Source organism: Petaurus breviceps, unplaced genomic scaffold (genome assembly GCF_028583685.1).
Source record: "Petaurus breviceps papuanus isolate PSGF00001 unplaced genomic scaffold, PetGlider_PUasm1.0 175, whole genome shotgun sequence".
Classification (NCBI taxonomy): Eukaryota; Metazoa; Chordata; class Mammalia; order Diprotodontia; family Petauridae; genus Petaurus; species Petaurus breviceps.
The window spans coordinates 24,883,205-24,901,805 of NW_027185764.1; the positions used below are offsets into that span (position 1 = coordinate 24,883,205).

The following is an 18,601-nucleotide window of genomic DNA, read 5'->3' on the forward strand; positions in this document are numbered from 1 at the left end:
GAATGGAGGGGAAGGAGGGGTGAGGAAGAACAGGGTAACTGTGGCCTACAGTAGAAGTATCCCTTATTCTTCTAGTAATTGTTTTGACTCACTGATATAACTGGAATTCAAGACATAGTATGTTGTGAGCTCATAGATATAAATGTTGTGGGGTTTGGGGCTATATTATCTTTTCCTCCCACTTAATCTATTGCTGCCCAAAGCAACTTGGAGATGAGGTTCATTTTATAATTCTTCTCTGCCCTTACAAAGTAGCCAGGAAATAGTGGGGGTTCTAAGGCTCCTCCTTATCCAGACAAAAGATGCTAGGGTATGCAACAAGAACAAATTGTCAGGAAACAGGGTAGTCTCGGCTCATTAGCCTCCAAATAAGCAAGAATTGGCTCTCTCAGGCATTTTTATTTGTCTCATCTAGAAAGGAACTTAGACCCACACTTCATAAGTATAGAAGGATTTTGCCCATCATTATCAACGGAAAGGGAAAAAATCGGCCTCATATAGCAGATCTAGGAGCAATGAGTACAAACTGAAAAGAGGCAAATTTAAGTTTGATGTTATAATAACTAGGCATGACCAAAACTAAAATGGGCTTGCCTTGAGAAGTGATGGACTCCTCCTGGTCTTCAGGCAGAGGGGCTGTCCAACCAGGCAGCCCACAGAGCATGACCACTTTGGTACGTTAGAGAAGGAATTAACTTTATGTATGGGGCTTGGACTAAGGTGGCTGCCGAGTTCCCTTCCACTAACAAACTTTTTTTCAGCTGGTGCTTAAATTCAATAACCAGCCACAGAGCTGCATTTTTTAAACAGGGCAGTTTTTAACACCAACACTTAAAGAGGCCTTTGGAACTCTAGGCAAGCTGGGACCTGATCCTATCATGGTGCCATCACTTGAACAGCTTGTGAGAAGGTTGAACAGTGTGTTTCCAGAGAGACCTCAAAGTAGTTTAAGAGAAGGAACCCTATGCCCAGAAAGATAAATACCTTAATTGTCTCTAAGACTCATTTAGAATTATAGCTTTAGTTTCAAAGCACAGAGAGTCCCCCTAAATCTCCAATCTTGGCCAAGGTCACACAGTTAATAACTAGCAGAGACAGATCTGGAACCCAAGTCCTCTGACTCTAAATCCAGCATTTCTTCATTGTACCCTGAGTGGCCTCCCACATGGTGACTTCCAGGAAGATACTCACCTTAAAATGGAAGGAATTTCCAGGAGAACAACTGGATCCATATTGTTCATTCTTGGTTAAGTTGCTGTAGTAGTTAGAGACCTTGGAATTAGCAATCTTGTTACAGCCAGGGTCATCTGTGATGGGGCAGATGTAATAGCTATCCTCCCCATCGCTGTCATCATCAGAAAAGCCAGCATGATGGGAGTGAGGTGACCTGCTATTGTCAATGCCTTCCAGGCGGAAAATAAGGTCTTCGTCTGCCATGTTTGTAGGGTGCCCGTTTTACCCACGTGGTGACGGAAGCAGCCAGAATGACAGGGCAAATTTGATGAGGAGGCGCCTGCCAAGAAATCAAGACAAAGCAGCGAGTGCCATTTAGTCAAAGGCATATACATTTTCTAGTAACTTTATTCAGGAGAGATTACAGCAAACAAAACAAAGCATCTACTAAGTCAGCCATGGAAATAAGCATCAATGCACAAGCCTAGGGCTTGAAAGGAATCGCACTGATGGCAAGTTAGACCCTCAGAACACCTTACTTTTCTAGTACGGTTGTGAAAACCCCAAATAGAAATGGGGGCAGCTAATCCATACAAAAGTATCCCTGTGAGCTGCATATGACAATTTTAATATGTAATGTTATCTATGGTTTGAGAGTTTTTTTGGAGGTGGGGAAGGCAAGATAATTGGGGTTAAGTGACTTGCCCAAGGTCACACAGCTAGTAAGTGTCAAGTGTCTAAAGTCGGATTTAAACTCATATCCTCTGACTTCAGGGCCAGTGCTCTATTCACTGTGCCACCTAGATGCCCCCGTTGTTATCTATGTTTTACTGTGTTTTTATTCATTTTGTGAAGTATTCTTCAATTACATTTTAATCTGGTTTGGATTTGCAGGCAGATTTGTGCTATAATATGACACTACAGGGTACTGCTGAGGGTGGATGGAGGAAAACTCAGTAGGACGCAGAGATTATGACACTCTCTCTAAGGGGTGTGTGTGTGTATGAGTGTGAGTGTGTGTGCATCTGTGAAATTATTTTATATATACATATATATACAAACCATATTTCAGTGCAATTGGTTTCCTTTATAATCCTTTGAATTTTAATTTGTCCATTAAAATATCAATCATAATAATAGCTAACATTTTTATAGTGCTTACTGTATGACAGGCACTATTTTAAGCGCTTTAAAATTATCTCATTTGACCCTCACGGCAACCGTGGAGATGCAGTTATTATTATCCCCAATTTTACAGATGAAGAAACTGAAGCAAACAGGGGCTAAGTGCTTTGCCTAAGGTTAAATATCTAGTAAGTGTCTGAGGCAGCATCTGGATTCAGGTCTTGACTCCTGTCCCAGTGCCCCATCCACTGTACCACCATTTTTCTGAGAAGGTAGTTCATACTCTTCACCTGAGAGCCACAGGGGGCCACACCAAGAAAAAGGTTAAGAACCCCTGCTTTAAAGCAGCATGCCACATCGAGGTTGTACCTAGTTGTTACTATTTTTTACTTAAAATTAAATTTTTTGTTACTCCGCATTTGATGTTTACAAAACAATCACTTCCACATATATAGAACAACAACAAAAAGAGGGTTGTCCATAAGACATGAATCTCAAATTACCCTACTTAGATATTCCTGGGTATGTGGAAAAATAGTATTTTTGAGCTGGTTCTGACAAGGGCCCTCCAGATCTGGAACTCAGGACCTCTTCCCCCTAATCTAATACATTCAACTCCCTCAGACTTGAGACATTTTTGTGTGCTTTTTATAGATCCACTCTGTGGACTTTCTTCTGAGCAGCATTAAATTGTAAACTCCTCGAGGACAGGGACTGTCTTTTGCCTTTTTTGTGTGTGTATCCCTAATGCTTAGCACAGTATCTGGAACATAGTAGGTGCTTAATAAATGCTGACTGATTGATTTTGATTAAAAAAGCATGGCACAAATGTGTGACTATGTATGTATTTGTCGTGCCTTGAAGTCAGCCCTGCAGGGTTAAGAAGGGTGTGGCCAGGGCAGAAGGAGGAAACACCTGTTAGGTCAAGTTTTACCCAAGCATGGGAGTGAGAAAAATCCTTATTCTTAGTCCTGGGGTGGTCACTAATCCGAAATGTGAGTCTGGGCAAATTTTAATCTCCTCCTGCCCCAGTATCTTTATCTGTAAAAGGGAAGAATACGCCCAGCTCTACCTTATCTCAACACAACTCCATCTTTTGTTTGTTTTTAAAGGACAAAATAAGATAGTACATATGAAATCCCTTTGAATTTTTATGAAACAAAATGTAAACTAATTATTATTGAGGTTACTATCAAGACCTTTCTTAGGAACTATTGCAGTCTTTTCATATTTTATTTTAAAATTATTTTCTTGAGTTCCTTACAGGTAGCAAGTTCAGTTTCCTTTAAAGGGTCTGGAATAAAATCTTTAGGGCTATATGACCCTAGCCTTGAACTGGGTTTCTAATTGCTAGATGATCTTTTTTTGAAACCTTGGCCATGCTGACCCCAGGCTGACACTTCATCCAGGACAGGATGGCCCCTGAGTAAAGGGAAACCTAAGCCAGAAGACAGCATAAGCCACCCACTACATGTCTGTTGTGGAGCTAAGCATCTGGCAACAGATAAGGATTTAGGACTGAAAGAAACCCTTAGAGGCCTTCAGATACAACCCATTTATTTTCTAGTTGAGGCACTGACTTGTCCAGAATCATATAACTAGCAAATATCTGGAGTAGAAATGGTCCCAGGTTGTCCTCGTGTGGGACTTCCCTGAACTTGAGATGTAAAAATGTGAGATCAATACTGCTATTGACATGGAACACTTTTGGAATTCGAATAATCACAACCTAATTTATTTCTTTTATAAGCTTGCCTTTTCCTAGAAAATATTTTCTCCAAAGGGGCCCCTCTACTTTGCTCATGAGGTCAGTGTCTATCATTAAAGGCTTCTGACCAACCTTAGTGGCCTGTGACAATCCAAGGTAAGACTTGGCCCTAAGTTCTTGGCATAGTCAGCTGCTCCAGACCACAAATCCAGGGTGTGTCCAGGGGGTCCCCTCTGCTGCCTGATCCTTAAGTTCCCTGGCTCCTATCCCAGAACACGTTTCAGCTTCCCAGGCTGAAATCTCTGGGAGATTTCGCCCTCTCCAAGCTCATTTATCACTGAAAGGGGACAACTCCACTGGGTGTCTTCCAAATCTGGGCATTCAGGAGGCTCTTCCCAGCCTCTAGGAAGAACAGATGTTTCTATTCTTAAGTAGCCTCCAACTTTTCACTCCCTCCTCATCCATCAACATCTCTCCTTACAGGACCTTATACAACCAGACAAGTTGCTGAGTGTTGAAGAATTTAGGGTGTTACACAAGAAATAATGCCTGCCTGTAATACCCTGCTCATTCCCACCCTTTCCTTACCATCCTTCAAAGTCTTTCTCTGAAAAAAATGGAACCCTTTCCTCCTGCTGATCTCTCATAGACTTCAGGGTCGTATCTATTATTGCAACATTCTAAGACTAGTCTCTAAGTTTTCTTCTATGCATATACATTTATCTCCTTAACTGAACTCTTAAGTTCTCAGAAGGCAATATTTCCCACGTTGCATAGAGTTGGTTGATCCTCCTAGCCAATATGCACTCAACCAAGGGTTATAAGCGAAAGGTCCCCTCCGATGTTGAATAAGGCGCCGTATGTGGCAAATAATCTGGGAGTTGTCGTAGCTGTTTCAGTTTTCCAGAAGCAGCAGTGGTCCCGAATTTCAAAACTGCGTCGAAATTACCACCACCCCACTCCATCCCACCTCATGAGACAATTATTTCACCCTGTATTCAAAAGAAGATTTACAATGGCATGTCTAGCTTGGAATCTGGCTAAGGGAGGTATAGGCAAATTAGGTTCTTCACTTTTTTTGTATCATCTGGTGAAACCCTGGACCTCTTCTCAGAATAATGTTTTTAAATACATAAAACATACAGGATTACAAAGTAAACTAATTATATTGAAGTACAATTATCAAATTTAGAAAGAAAAGTTTATGGACCCCAGGTTAAGAACCTCTGTTCTTATAAGAAAACTGATTTAATTCCATATTTTCTGATCTGGATCCTGGAGACCACCAAAAGGCAGAAGGTTCAGGGAAGTCTTCCTCAGGCTTAGATTAGCTTTGGTTAATGGTGGAACATTGTCCTTAGAGGTAGAATGGGACTGGTGACAAAAAAAAAAATGGGACAGAATGGAAATAAATGCTCTGCCTCTTAGCACAACAATTTGAGTACATGAGAGAGAGGGCACTGCAGAGTTAGGGATTTGGGGTCATGACAAGGTTAGGAACATGGATGTCTGTTTAGTAGCAAAATTTCAAAAAAGAGCCCCCAAGGGAACATACCATTTCCAGATCTGTCCTCTGGGGCCATTTAATTCACCACCATCTGACTTTACAGTTATGTCTGGCAGCCTCCATATCAGGAAAACTATGTTCAAAATGCATACTGCTGAGCCTTGTAGCCTAACCAGAGCTCACCACAGTCCCAAAGCAGTCTTGTTCTCATATTGGGCCATGATACCTTTGATGGCCAAGTTTGGAGAAAAGGGATGAATCTTTCCCTCATTTCTCCCTATGCATAGCACTAACCAGAAACAACTTCATAGCCATAAATCACCTTCTTTTGAGACCAACCTATCTTGCACAGTGCTAACCACATAATTAAAAAAAAAATCCTAACATTTTCCTCTTACCTAAGAAAAGATGTGTCTGCTGTTATCCTGAGTCTTCAACTATAATATTACAGGGCTTCAAGAGTCCCTGGCTCTCTGCCTCAGAGCTTTATTCTCTGTAGGGGAGTTGTGGTACAAAAGAAGATAAAATCATAAAGGCTTTGGTGCATGGCATGAGTTGAATAATATTCCCAGCTTGATTTATAACCTAATTCCTGCCCTCTCACCCCCCCTACCCCACCTACAATCTGTAGGAGTCTCTACGAACCCGGTGCTATTTATGGCTTTGAGCTTCAGGCCCCAAGTCACAAGGGTCCCAATTACCCTCAAGGGACCATTAACTAACCCTAACAGGGTGAGATTATGCACTAAATTCTAGGAAATTTTAAAGCTAAGAAAAGCAAACATTTCCTCCCCCACAAGCGAATAAACTGTTCCTTCTACCCAGAGGTCATTATTTGGTCTCCAAAGAACACTATTTCTCTTTTCCTGGGGCATGAATATGAAGCAGTAGATTCATCACTGGCTATTACTTAACCTCAATGGATCAACTTACCTGGAGGTAAGTTAGACATGATCAAATGGGTTCTGTGCACATGTGCATTAGCTCAAAGCCTGTCCCTTCTATCTAAAAGCAATAGACCATTTTGTTATCAATTTCACCAAAGGTACTGAATGTCGAGGGTTAGGGCACTGATTTAGGGTACAAAGAGGTAACAAGACAAGGTCTTGTATCTGATTAGGATAGAATACTACTGTGCTATGAGAAATGACAAAGATGGTTTCTGAAAAACCTGGGAACGTTTATATGAACTGATGCAAAGTAAAGAGAGCAGGACCAGGAGAACCATACACAGCAAAAGCAATGTTGTAACAATGATCAACTGTGAAAGATTTAACTACTCTAATCAATAAAATAATCAAGACAATCCCAAAGGATTTGCAATGAAAACCCCTATCTACCTACAGAGAGAGAGAACTGGTGAACTCTTAAGTACAAATCGAAGCATACTTTTTAAAATTAATTTTTCTTTGGCAACATGGCTTATATGGAAATAGACTTTCATGACTTCACATGTAAATTTGCTATGATATGCTTGCATCCTCAATGGGTGGAGGAGAGGCTGAAGGGAAGGAGGGAATTGGGAACTCAAAATTTTAAATAATGAATGTTAAAGTATAATTTTTTAGGGAAAAAAAAGACAAAGATCCCTGCACTGGAAAAGCTTCCAATTTCCTTGAGAAATCACAATACATACTTAACGGGGCGGCTAGGTGGCTCAGTAAATAGAGCACCAGACCTGGAGTCAGGAGGACCTGAGTTCAAATTTGACCTCAGACATTTAACACTTACTAGCCATGTGACCTTGGGCAAGTCACTTAACCCCAATGGTCCTGCCCTCTCCCCTCCAAAAAGAAAAAAAAAATTACATAACAGCATAAGGCAATACAGGCCAACTGGAAAGTGAACAGTTAAAGGTAGAAAGTGCCACAGGAATTCTGAGAAAGGAGAGATTGCTAAGGGTTGGGGTACCTAAAAGAGGCTTCATGGAGATGGAGCTTGAGCAGGGCCTGTAAAAAGACCAAGATTTAGGTAGGTTGAAAAGTTGTGAGGGAAATCAGTTCATTCTTAAGTGTGTATTGGGAGTTGGGAAGTGGAGGGAGGGGTCGAGGTACTATAATGGCATGAATAAAGTCAGGAGCATGCATGGGACCCTTGGGAACAAAGAACAGACCACTGTGGCTTACAAGGGTGGGGTTTGGGTTGGAGTAGTGGAAGTTAAATCGGAAAGGTGAGCATCTTAATTGTAGACAATCCTGAATCCCCAGCTAAGAGGTCTGGACTTCTCTCCAGCTCTAAGTGTGAGGGTGATCTGTGCAGAGTGGTATTTAAGAAGAATGACAATGTATAGGATGGATTCGAGGGAAAAGGGATTGAGGTAAAACAACCAGGCGGTTGACCACTGCAAAAAACCAGAGATGATGATGGCCTGGACTGGGGAGATGGCAATGCAATGGCAATGTTCCTTTTGACCCCACCTCCAAGTCTTCTGTCTTTCACATCTTGATTTGTCTCTTTGTTCCTTTAAGAAGCAGTGTGGTATACTGGAGAGTATACAGGACCTGGAGTCAAGCATCTGGGTTCAAATCCTGCCTTAGACACTTACTAGCTGTGATCCTGGGTCAATCACAGGTTTTTCACTTTCTTAATTGGTACCCACATGGGTGGGTTTTCCCAGTCTCTGATGTAGAAACCAGGGAGCCAGGTACAAAGTTAATCAGAATGACATGAGGCAAGTCCTTTGCAGATAGAGCTACTTTGATTTAAATGAATAAATCTTGAAAATCCTGGGATGGTTCTGGCCCAGTCTGTAGTGTTAATAACAATTAAGGTCAATTAAGACAGAGAGAGAAAATGAAATACTGTAACAAATTTTAGGGGGTTAGATCCATATTCAATCAGTAATTTGTAGGGATAAGTCAATTCAGGTAAAACATCTGTCAAATGACTGCTGGGACTAGGCATTGTATGAAGTACTGGGGATAGAAAGACACACCCTCCAAAAGAAAAAAAGTCCCTTCCCTCAAGGAACTCACATTCTAAGGAGGGGAGGTATGGATATTTAATTAAGTCTGTACAAAGTCTATTGATTGAAAGTCATTTCTTTTTATGTTCTTAATAGCATTTTATTTTATCAATTACATGTAAAGACAATTTTTAACATTTAGTTTTTTTAAATTTTGTTTCCCTTCTACTTTCCACTTCCCTAAGATGACAATAAGCAATTTGAAATGTTATATATATGCAATCACGTAGAACATATTTCCATATTAGTCATGTTGTGAAAGAAGCAGACCAAAAGAAAAAAGCCATGAAAAAAATAAAGGGAAAATGGCATGCTTCAATCTGCATTCAGATTCCTTCCATTCTTTCTCTAGAGATGGATAGCATTTTTCATCATGAGTACTTTAGAATTTTCTTGGATCACTGTATTGCAGAGAACAGCTAAGCCACTCACAGTTGATCATTATATAATGTTGTTACCGTGTACAATGTTCTCTTGGTTCTGCTCTCTTCACTCTACATCAGTTCATCTAAGTCTTTCCAGGTTTGATTGAAAGTGAAAGTAATTTCAGTCAAAAGGAAAGAGTCTTAGTAATTGAAAAAATCAAGAAAGGCCTCAAGTACAAGGTGGACCTGAGCCATGTTTTAAAGAAAGCTAGGGTTCAAGGGGTTAGGTGAGGAGGGCATTCCAGACATGAGGGACCACTTGTGCAAAGGTGTGTTGTAAGGATATGTGACATCATGTAAGTAGTCCAGTTTGACTGGAAGGTTAGGTGGGAGCCAGACTATGGAGAGCAGTAAATGTCAGGCTAAGAATTTTGTATTTTGTCCTATAGGCAACAGAGAGTCATTGAAGATTTTTCAGCTAGATAGTACCAACCATGACTCTAAGGATGATAAAAAATGGTATCTATCTCCAAATAGAGAGTTGATGGGATCAGACTGCAGAATAAAGCATATTTTTCTTCTTCCTTCCTTTTCTTTGTCTTTCTTCCTCCCTTCCTTTTCTTTGTCTTTCTTTCTTCCTTCCTTCTTTCCTTCCTTCCTTCCTTTCTTCCTTTCTCTCTTGGGGGACAAAGAAAAAATGGGATTTATTTTGCATGACTATTCATGTTTGTAATGAGTTTTATTGCTTTCTCTTTGGGTGGGAAAGGGAGAAGGGCGGCAGAGACAATTTGAAAGTGAACATAAAACTGAAATTAAAAAAAAAAGATTTCTGAGTTGGGAGGGAGTGCCTTTTTAGAAATATCAATCTGATAGTTATGTGGAAGATGGATTAGAGAAGGGAGAGCCTGAAGGAAAACTAACTAGAAGCCCATTGCAACACCAAGCAAGAGAAAATGAGGGCCTGAAATAGGGTGTTATCTTTATGAACAGAGACAAAGCAGGAGAGGTAGAAGTGAAAGAAGTTGTGGAGGAAGGAACAAAAAGAAAGATTTGGCATCTGATTAGGTATGGGTGAGGAGGAAAAGGAAAGATTCCAAGATGAGTCCTGGGATATAAGCCAGAAGGATGCAGGAATTAAGACTGGCCCAAATGTGATCCTAAAACAGACCAGTTAGTCTAGTAGAAAGCAACAGAATTCTCTAGCCAAAGGTTACCTCTTTCCCACCCATGTACAAACATAAACACAAACTGGTTTGCTATCTCACAAACCAATAACAATGACCCACACCTCTACAATCCTCTGAGGTTAACATGTACTATACTCATTATCCATGAGATTATAAAGTCCTGGAGGACCTAGACTGGTTTTTACCTTTCTTTGTATATCCCTAGGGCTTAGTACATGGGACCTTGGTATGCCTACTACAGTAGCACTTAATAAATGGTTACTGACTGACTCATAGTCCTGTGATACACAGTCAGTGCTATGATCATTATCTCAGTGTTAAAGACGAAGAAATTGAGCCTGGGGGTGATGGGATGTGTCCGAGTTCACACAGCTATTTAGTGTCAGAGCTGGGATTCCAACCCAAGTCTCACACTTTTTTCCCCACCCACTTTCACTGCTCCCACCCCCTTTCACTGCTCCCACCCCATGTTATCCTGTACTTTGGCATGGCCTATCTATACTTCTAAAAAGATTTTCACATTAATGATTATAAGATTATAGATTCACAACATTCCTTTAAGTTTGTAAATGGCAAATATTATCCTTCAAACTTGACAAATGGAGAAATTAAGGTCCAGGCCAATGACATGATTTACTCATGGTAACATCTGGTTGGGGTCAGAATTAGGAATAGAAGCTAGGCACTTAAGCTGTCAAGTTGATCTTTCACAGATTTCACCATGTCACACCTCTGCTCAAAAATCTTGGGGGGGGGGTGGCTAGGTGGTGCAGTGAGTAAAAGCGCCAGCCCCGGAGTCAGGAGAACCCGAGTTCGGTTCTGGCCTCAGAACTTAACATCCACACAAAAATAAAACTAGCCGTGTAACCTTGGGCAAGTTACTTAACCCCATTTGCCTTACAAAACAGACACACACAAAAAATCTTCACTGGCTCCCTATTGAATAAAATGTAAAACTCTACTGGTTAGCATTTAAACTCCTCTAAAACCTACCTTTCCAGTGTTATTTTATGTCATTCCCCCTCAAGCAGTATCCTCTGGATTCCAAGCTAACTGAACTACCAGCTGTTTTCTTCTACCTCTGGGCATCCATAGGAGACTAGAAATTCACTCCTTCTTCATTTATGTCTCTTAGAATCTTTCTCTTCCTTCCAGGCTCACTTCCTCTACCTCATTCTTCCCATCCTCCCACCCCCACCCATTGTTAGTATTTTATTATTTTGGTATGTGCTATATCCTCTGGGAAAATAATAATATGGTAATCTCATATAAATGCAGCATTTTAATGTTTGCAAAGTTCTTTTTTTGGCCTGTGAGGTAGGTGGTTTCATTCCCATTTTAAAGATAAGAAAATTATAGCTCTAAGAGGTTATTCGATTTGCATATAGCCCACACAGCCCATCAGTGTGAGGTGGAATTTGAACCCAAGTCTTTAGCCTCAATGAATCCACTACTCTTTCCATTATACAAGCAACACAGTGTCTCACACATTAGTGATGTTTATTAACTTAAGGTCTATGACGCCCTTCTCTTCTATCTTCCATAGCACCTGGGCACTAGGCTAAGCACACATGATGAAGAAACACTGATTGCCAACTACAAAAAAAAAAAAAACCAGCTAAAAATAGGCTCCAATCAATAATTTTGACCCAACACATGCCACCACCATTCATTTCAGTAACACCGATGCTGTAAAGTGCTGGAGGTAACTTTGAAAATAGCCACATTGATGGGGAGGCTAGGTGATGCAGTGAATAGAGCACCTGCCCTGGAGTCAGGGGGACCTGAGTTCAAATCTGACCTCAGACACTTAACACAAAAACTAGCCGTGTGACTTTGGGCAAGTCACTTAACCCCAACTGCCCTCCAAAAAAGCAAAAAAGCAAAGCAAAGAAAATAGCCACATTGAAAGAATCATTCAATCTTGCTAATAGGGAGCTAATGCCTTTTGGAAGTCAAGAAAGACAAAGCTTGGAGAGTCTAGTTTATAGTATATCCTTCACAAGGGTATTATGAAGATTAGACATAAAAATGTATGTAAAGTGTTTGTAAACTTTAAAGCACTATATAATTGTCAGTTATTCATGGATAATTTGAAAATGAGAAGCTGGGACTAGAAAGTGCTATATATACATGATATGATTCCCAAACCTCCTATCTCTCCCCCACAAAAAAAATCAGGAGTTGCAATCATGCTATCAGACAGAAAAAATAAAAATTCACAATATACCAAGAGACAGAGAAACCATAAAGAACACAAATAAGGAACGAATATAAAAAACAAACATATATTAACCAAATGGCATAGAATACAAATTCACATATGGAAAGATAACTAGGGGCGCCTAAGTGGTGCAGTGAATAGAGCACCAGCCCTGTAGTTAGCAGGACCTGACACTTAACACAAAACTAGTCGTGTGACCTCGGGCAAATCACTTAATCCCCACTGCCCTGCCTTCCCCCTCCAAAAAGCAAAAAATAAATAAATAAATAAATAACTGAATCACAAAAATATCATTTCTGTAGCAGGGTTTTGTTTTTGTTTGTTTTCTTTGGAACCTCTTCTATCATTAAAATTCATTTTTTTTAAACATAAACTTCCATATAGTTGGAGGAACACAGGGGGAGGCTCATGCATGAAATTGTGAATCTCCATTCCATACATTTTGATCTTTTAAATATGTAATAAATTCTACCCGACTTTCCACTCCAAAACTCAGTTATTATTAGTCTCAACAAACTCTTGCCATCAGAGTTCAATTTACTATAGTTACTTATTAGTTTAAAAAACTTCAGGGGAGTCTTTAGGAAACAAAGGGTATATAATCAAGATTCTCTTGAAATGTATAAACTTGGGTCCACTGCCAGCTTCCTAACCTCCCTGAGGTCTTATTTTGTGGCTAGCCATGTACTGTGTTCTTCTAACCATTTGGTTCTTTCCAAGACTATACTATCTCCCCTGGCACTAAAGAGACCAGAAGGAGAGAAAACACTATAGGGCTGTAATTTTATTTCAAGCCAGGAAATTGTTAAACCATGATCGAAAAGCATGAGTCATATGGCCCTTAAAACACTATATACTTCCCAATGAATCCAAGATAGGTAAGTATCCTTCTTCTAGGATCTTCTCCAGTGGAAAACTCCAGAGAACCTTTCTTTCTGCTTAAAAAGGGTGTGGTTACAAAAGCCTCTAGACTTACTTGCCCAGATCTGACTTTTTTTTTAAGTTTCATAGGTTAAAAAAACCTACGTCTTTTTTTTTTTAGTTTTCAACATTCATTTTTATAAGACTGAGTTCCAAATTTTTTTCTCCCTCTCTCCCTTCCCCCTCTCCAAGACTGCAAGCCATCTGATATAGGTTATACATGTACAATCATATTAAATATATTTCCACATTAACCATGTTGCGAAAGAAGAATCAGAACAAAAGGGAAAAACCAAGAGAAAGAAAAAAAAAGTGAAAATAGTATGCTTCAATCTACATTCAAACTCCATAGTTCTTTCACAGGATATAGGCATTTTCATAATGAGTCCTTTAGAATTGTCTTAGATCACTGTATTACTGAGAAAAACCAAGTCTATCATAGTTGATCATCTTACAATGTTGCTGTTCCTGTGTGCGATGTTCTCCTAGTTCTGTTTACTTCACTCAGCATCAGTTCATATAAGTCTTTCCAGGTTTTTCTGAAGTCTTCCTACTCATCATTTCTTATAGCACAATAGTATTCCAGTACATTCATATACCGCAACTTGTTCAGCCATTCCCCAATTGATAGGCATCCCCTCAATCCAATTCTTTGCCACAACAAAAAGACCTGCTATAAATATTTTTGTGCATCAGGTCCTTTTCCATTTTTTTATGATTTCTTTGGGTAGTGGTAGTAATAATATAGCTGGATCAAAGGATATGCATAGTTTGACTGCCCTTTGGGTTGCTCCAAATTACTCTCCAGAATGGTTGGATAAGTTCACAACTCCACCAACAATGTATTAGTGTTCCAATTTTCCCACATTTTCTCCAACATTTATCATTTTCCTTTTTTGTCATATTAGTCAATCTGATAGTTTTGAGGTGGTACCTCAGAGCTGTTTTAATTTGTATTTTTCTAATCAATAGTGATATTTTTTCCACTTTTTTTTTTAAGCAATCCGGGTTAAGTAACTTGCTCAAGGTTACACGGCCAGTTATTTCTGGGTGTGGTGCTGAGTATCTGAGCCCGGATTTGATCCAGATCATCCTGACACTGGAGCCGGTGCTCTTACTCGCTGAGCCACCTGGCCACCCGAAGCAATTGGGGTTAAGTAACTTGCTCAAGGTTACACGGCCAGGTGTTTCTGGGTGGGTGCTAAGTGTTTGAGCCCGGGATTCCATCTCTAGGTCTTCTCAACACTGGAGCCGGTGCTCTTACTCTCTGTGCTACCTGGCCGCCCCTTTTCCACTTTTTTTAAACATTTTTTTTGCCTTTTTTTTAGAGGGCAACTGGGGTTAAGTGACTTGCCCAAGGTCACACGGCTAATTTTTTTTTTGTGTTAAGTGTCTGAGGCCGGATCCGAACCCAGGTCCTCCTGACTCCAGGGCCGGTGCTCTACTCGCTTTGCCACCTAGCCACCACTTCCATTTTTTCATAAGATAATAGATAGCTTTCATTTCATCTGAAAATTGCCTGTTCATTTTCTTTGATCATTTATCAGTTGGGGAATGATTCATATTCTTATAAATTTATCTCAGTTCTCTATATATTTGAGAAATAAAGCCTTTATCAGAAATACTGGCATTAAAAGTTGTTTCCCAGCTTTCTGCTTTCCTTCTAGTCCCAGTTGCACTGACTTTGTGCAAAATCTTTTTAATTTAATGTAATCAAAACTATCCATTTTGTATTTCATGATGTTCTGTTTCTCTTATTCGGTCATAAAATTTTTTCCTTCTCTGAAGATCTAAGGGGTAAACTATTCCTTGCTCTCCTAATTTGCTTATGGTATCACCCTTTATGTCTAAATATCAGACCTGATATTCTTAAAGGAAAAGATTGATGCATTCATATTGCCAAAGTATTCATTTACTGGTTATGGGTAACTGATGGTACTTTGCCATCAGCCATTATAGCAATAGTTGTCTTTCTCTATTCCCTAAAAGACTGGAGGCCAACACTCTTGGACTCCTTCCCTGATGCTAAGTAGTTATGGCAACGGGTTACTGGGTTTCCCCTTCAGATGTGGGCTAGTGAATTCCTCAACTTCAGAAAGTTGATCAGAAAGTTACAGGGGAAGGGAGAAGAGATACACTAAGGGAGTGGCATTTACTAGACAGGAAAATCCAAAGAGATCTCTTCTCCCACACCCATGTAAACATGACAAAGTCTCTTATATAACTTAGTGAATTAGTAAAGGACAGCTGGTGTTAACTACCCACAAGGAAAAGCAATGAAGTTATTTGGAAGATGGCAGAAGTAGACTATGAACAGACTTCATTATGCAGGCCCCACTCAAGCACCATTCTGTACTCCAATTTCAAAGATAACCCACATGCCCATACAAATGTCCTTCCCTAGTACTCTCCTAGACCAATTCAATTCACAAACATTTGTTAAAAGCTAGGCTCTGTGGTAGGTGATAGGGTTAAAGATAAGAACAAAGGAGCACCTACCCTCAAAGAGCTTACTCTCTAATTTAGGAGTGATATATGCCGGTAGGTAGGGTAGATTATTTCAGAAGGGAGCATATTAATATCCAGAAGGTGAAGGAAGGGGAAGCAGCCCGATATAGTGGATGGGGCACCAGGTTTGGAGTCAGGAAGACTGGGTTCTAATCCTGCTAAAATATCTACTTGTAAATATGTAAACTATATTACTATGTAACCATAGGCAAGTCACTTAATCTCTTTGTACCTCAGTTTCTTCATCTGTAAAATGATAGGAGTTGACCTTCTGGCTCTAAATCTATCATGTATAATCTAAGAGGTAAGGAAAGAATTCCTAGAAGAGGTGAGACCTGAGTTGAGCCTAGAAAGTTAGGAAGCAACAATGAGGACAAGGAAAGCAAAAAAAAAAAAAATTTAGAATGTTAGAGTTGGAAGAGGGTCCTAGAGCACATGTAGTCTAATCTCCTCATTGGACAGAGGAAAAAATTTAAAATGAGATGTGCAATGACTTGCCTGACACCACATGCTTTATGGTAGAGTTAAGGTTAGAACTTAGATCTTACATCCCCACTCACTCCTAAATCTTTGTACTGTAATACATTGCATATATTTTTTAACTTGTCTGAGGTATTGATTGCTTTTGCTGATTTTTCCCCTTTCTTCATCCTTTTTTTTTCTTTAAAGAATATTATTTGTTATATGGGATGGCTCTATGGAAGGGGGAGAATGGATGCTGGAAGAAAATATGACAAGGTGAAAAACAAAATTTCCTCATTTGTAAATAGAGATGATATTTACACTACCTACTTTATACCATTGCTGCATTTGGGAAACTCTTTAAAGTGCTAAGTAAATGTGAGTTACTATTATTTCCAATGTGTCACACCATTCCATCAGCTCCAGTCAAACCAGTCAATGGTTCCCTCCCATTTTCACACCTAACTTTATGCTAGCATCCTCTCCTGTCATTTATCTGTCTTATCCTTCCAAACTCAGCTAGAAACCTATCACATTTCCTTCCTGCCTTCTCCCCTCCTCCACTCCTGATCACCCTGGACCTCAGAATATGCTCAGTGGAGGAGGACTTACAGTCTGAAACATAGCGGAAAAGAGAACTAAAGTCGAAAACTTCAGGAATAAATCTTAGTCTATCACTCAGTCTATCACCTGTGTGATCCCTGAGAAGATCCTTCCATTAACTGAGCCCCAGTTTCTTTATAAAATGACTTCTAAGGCTCCCAGCTAGCTCTAAAATTCTATTATCCAGTCCTGTAGGACTTAACGTATTCCGTTTTTCTTTTCTTATTAAGAACACATTTACAAAGCTCTCTGAAGTTTGCAGTTTTACATACATCACGATGCTGTATGGAAGGTCCTGCTCTTAAGATTACCCTCATTTTACAGATGCTGAAACTAGAGGCAGAAAGAGATTAAGTGATCTGTCCATGGATCAACAGATAGTAATGATCAGTGGCTGGATCTGAACCCAGATCTTGACTCCACAATGCCAAGCTGCCTTTTTTTTTTTTTTGTATGTGTCATATCCTGTTGATCCTGGGAGCAAGACTACGTCATAGGGTCTCTTTCTATTCCCAAGACTATAGGGATATTAGTGATTAATTAATTCAGTAAATATTTACTGGGTGCCCTTGAAACTTGCTAGTTGTTGAATTTAATAAGCATGATATAAGAATATGTTTAAAACCCAGTGCATCCTGATTTAACTGATAAAGAAATAAGTTCCACTGATATGACATTTTCAAAGTTAGCAAAGCACTTTCTTCATAATTGCCAGGTGACAGCTGAGTTATTATTCCTATTTTACAGATATGGAACCTGAAGTCCTGAGGAGTTAAATGACTTAAATCCCATGGGTCTTTTCACAACAATGGTGCCTCTTGAAAAAGAAGGTCCACTGAGGTTAAATGAGACTGACCAGCAAGTTAGTGGGGGAGCCCTGTATCAATAGGCTGTTCACTGTCCATAACTCAAGGGCACTAAGTTGTTTTTCATGTGACTGCAGCTTCCCTGTTTTTCCTGAAACAGTGTATGGTTGAGTGAACAATGGATTGAGAACCAGGGTTCTGGTCCTGATTTGGCCAGTCACTCACTGAATGACTCTGACCAAGTCACTTCTCCCGTTCTTCAGTTTCTTCTCTAAAACCTCCAATTTTCCTATCCAGCACTCCTGAGTCTAGAATAAGCTCTACTGTCCAAGAGAGCTGCCTGGCTCATTCTTCACACGAGCCTTTTCCTTCTCCCCTAGAAGGGTGGAAACATTTATAAGAGGTACAAGCTCAGAGAACTGAAGCAGCTGGGACCTTTCCCTAACAAAGTGAGAGCGATGTGTCTACTCCAGGGGAAGGAAACCAAGCAATCCTAACAGAAGGATTAAATTTCCTCTCCCAAACCAGAAGCAAGAAAATTCCCTCAGGCTTCCTTTATCACAGCCGTTACTCCAGTGTAATCCCCCAGCTGTCAACTTGGAAGTCAATTTCAGCAACAATGCCAGCTCAGCCCCAGGTTCCTCCTCCTACTGGGTAACCAGCATGCATATTAATGACCTCATTAGCCGCCTCCACAGACCCAGCACCTTCTCGTTTCTTAAGATGTATTGCCATGTGAACAAAACAAATACAAAAAGACCCAAAACTCAATACTGCAATAAAAGGCAGGTCTGCATAGCCCTGATTACCCAGATCATTCAGAAAAGCTGTTCTTTGGCCTGAATCACCTAAGGAGTTGTGGGGGTCCACTTCTTTAGCACATTCGGGCAGCTCCAGGGAGAGGCTTTTGTCTCCCAGATGTCCGGGGCTGGTCCATCCCCTTAGGTTCCTCCTTTGCCCAGACACTGGATTCTGCCGACTGAGACAACCACACTTTCATTATTATCGCTATCATTACTACCACCTAAACCCTCCGCAATCAAAATA

At 40.1% G+C, this 18,601-nt stretch overlaps 1 protein-coding gene across 5 annotated transcripts in view; it reads right to left on the bottom strand.

The window, feature by feature from the left end:
- EEF2K (eukaryotic elongation factor 2 kinase) overlaps window positions 1-18,601 on the bottom strand; it is a 75,228-nt gene that overhangs the window by 55,712 nt on the left and 915 nt on the right. For 4 of the 5 annotated variants that reach the window (XM_069084936.1, XM_069084937.1, XM_069084933.1 and 1 more), the window contains exon 2: window positions 1,192-1,513. In XM_069084936.1, the coding sequence (XP_068941037.1) occupies window positions 1,192-1,437 (246 nt within the window). In that variant the 5' untranslated portion in view covers window positions 1,438-1,513. Of the gene's footprint in view, window positions 1-1,191; window positions 1,514-5,911; window positions 6,007-18,601 lie in introns of all 5 variants that reach the window. The other variant, XM_069084934.1, reaches the window with a different exon arrangement.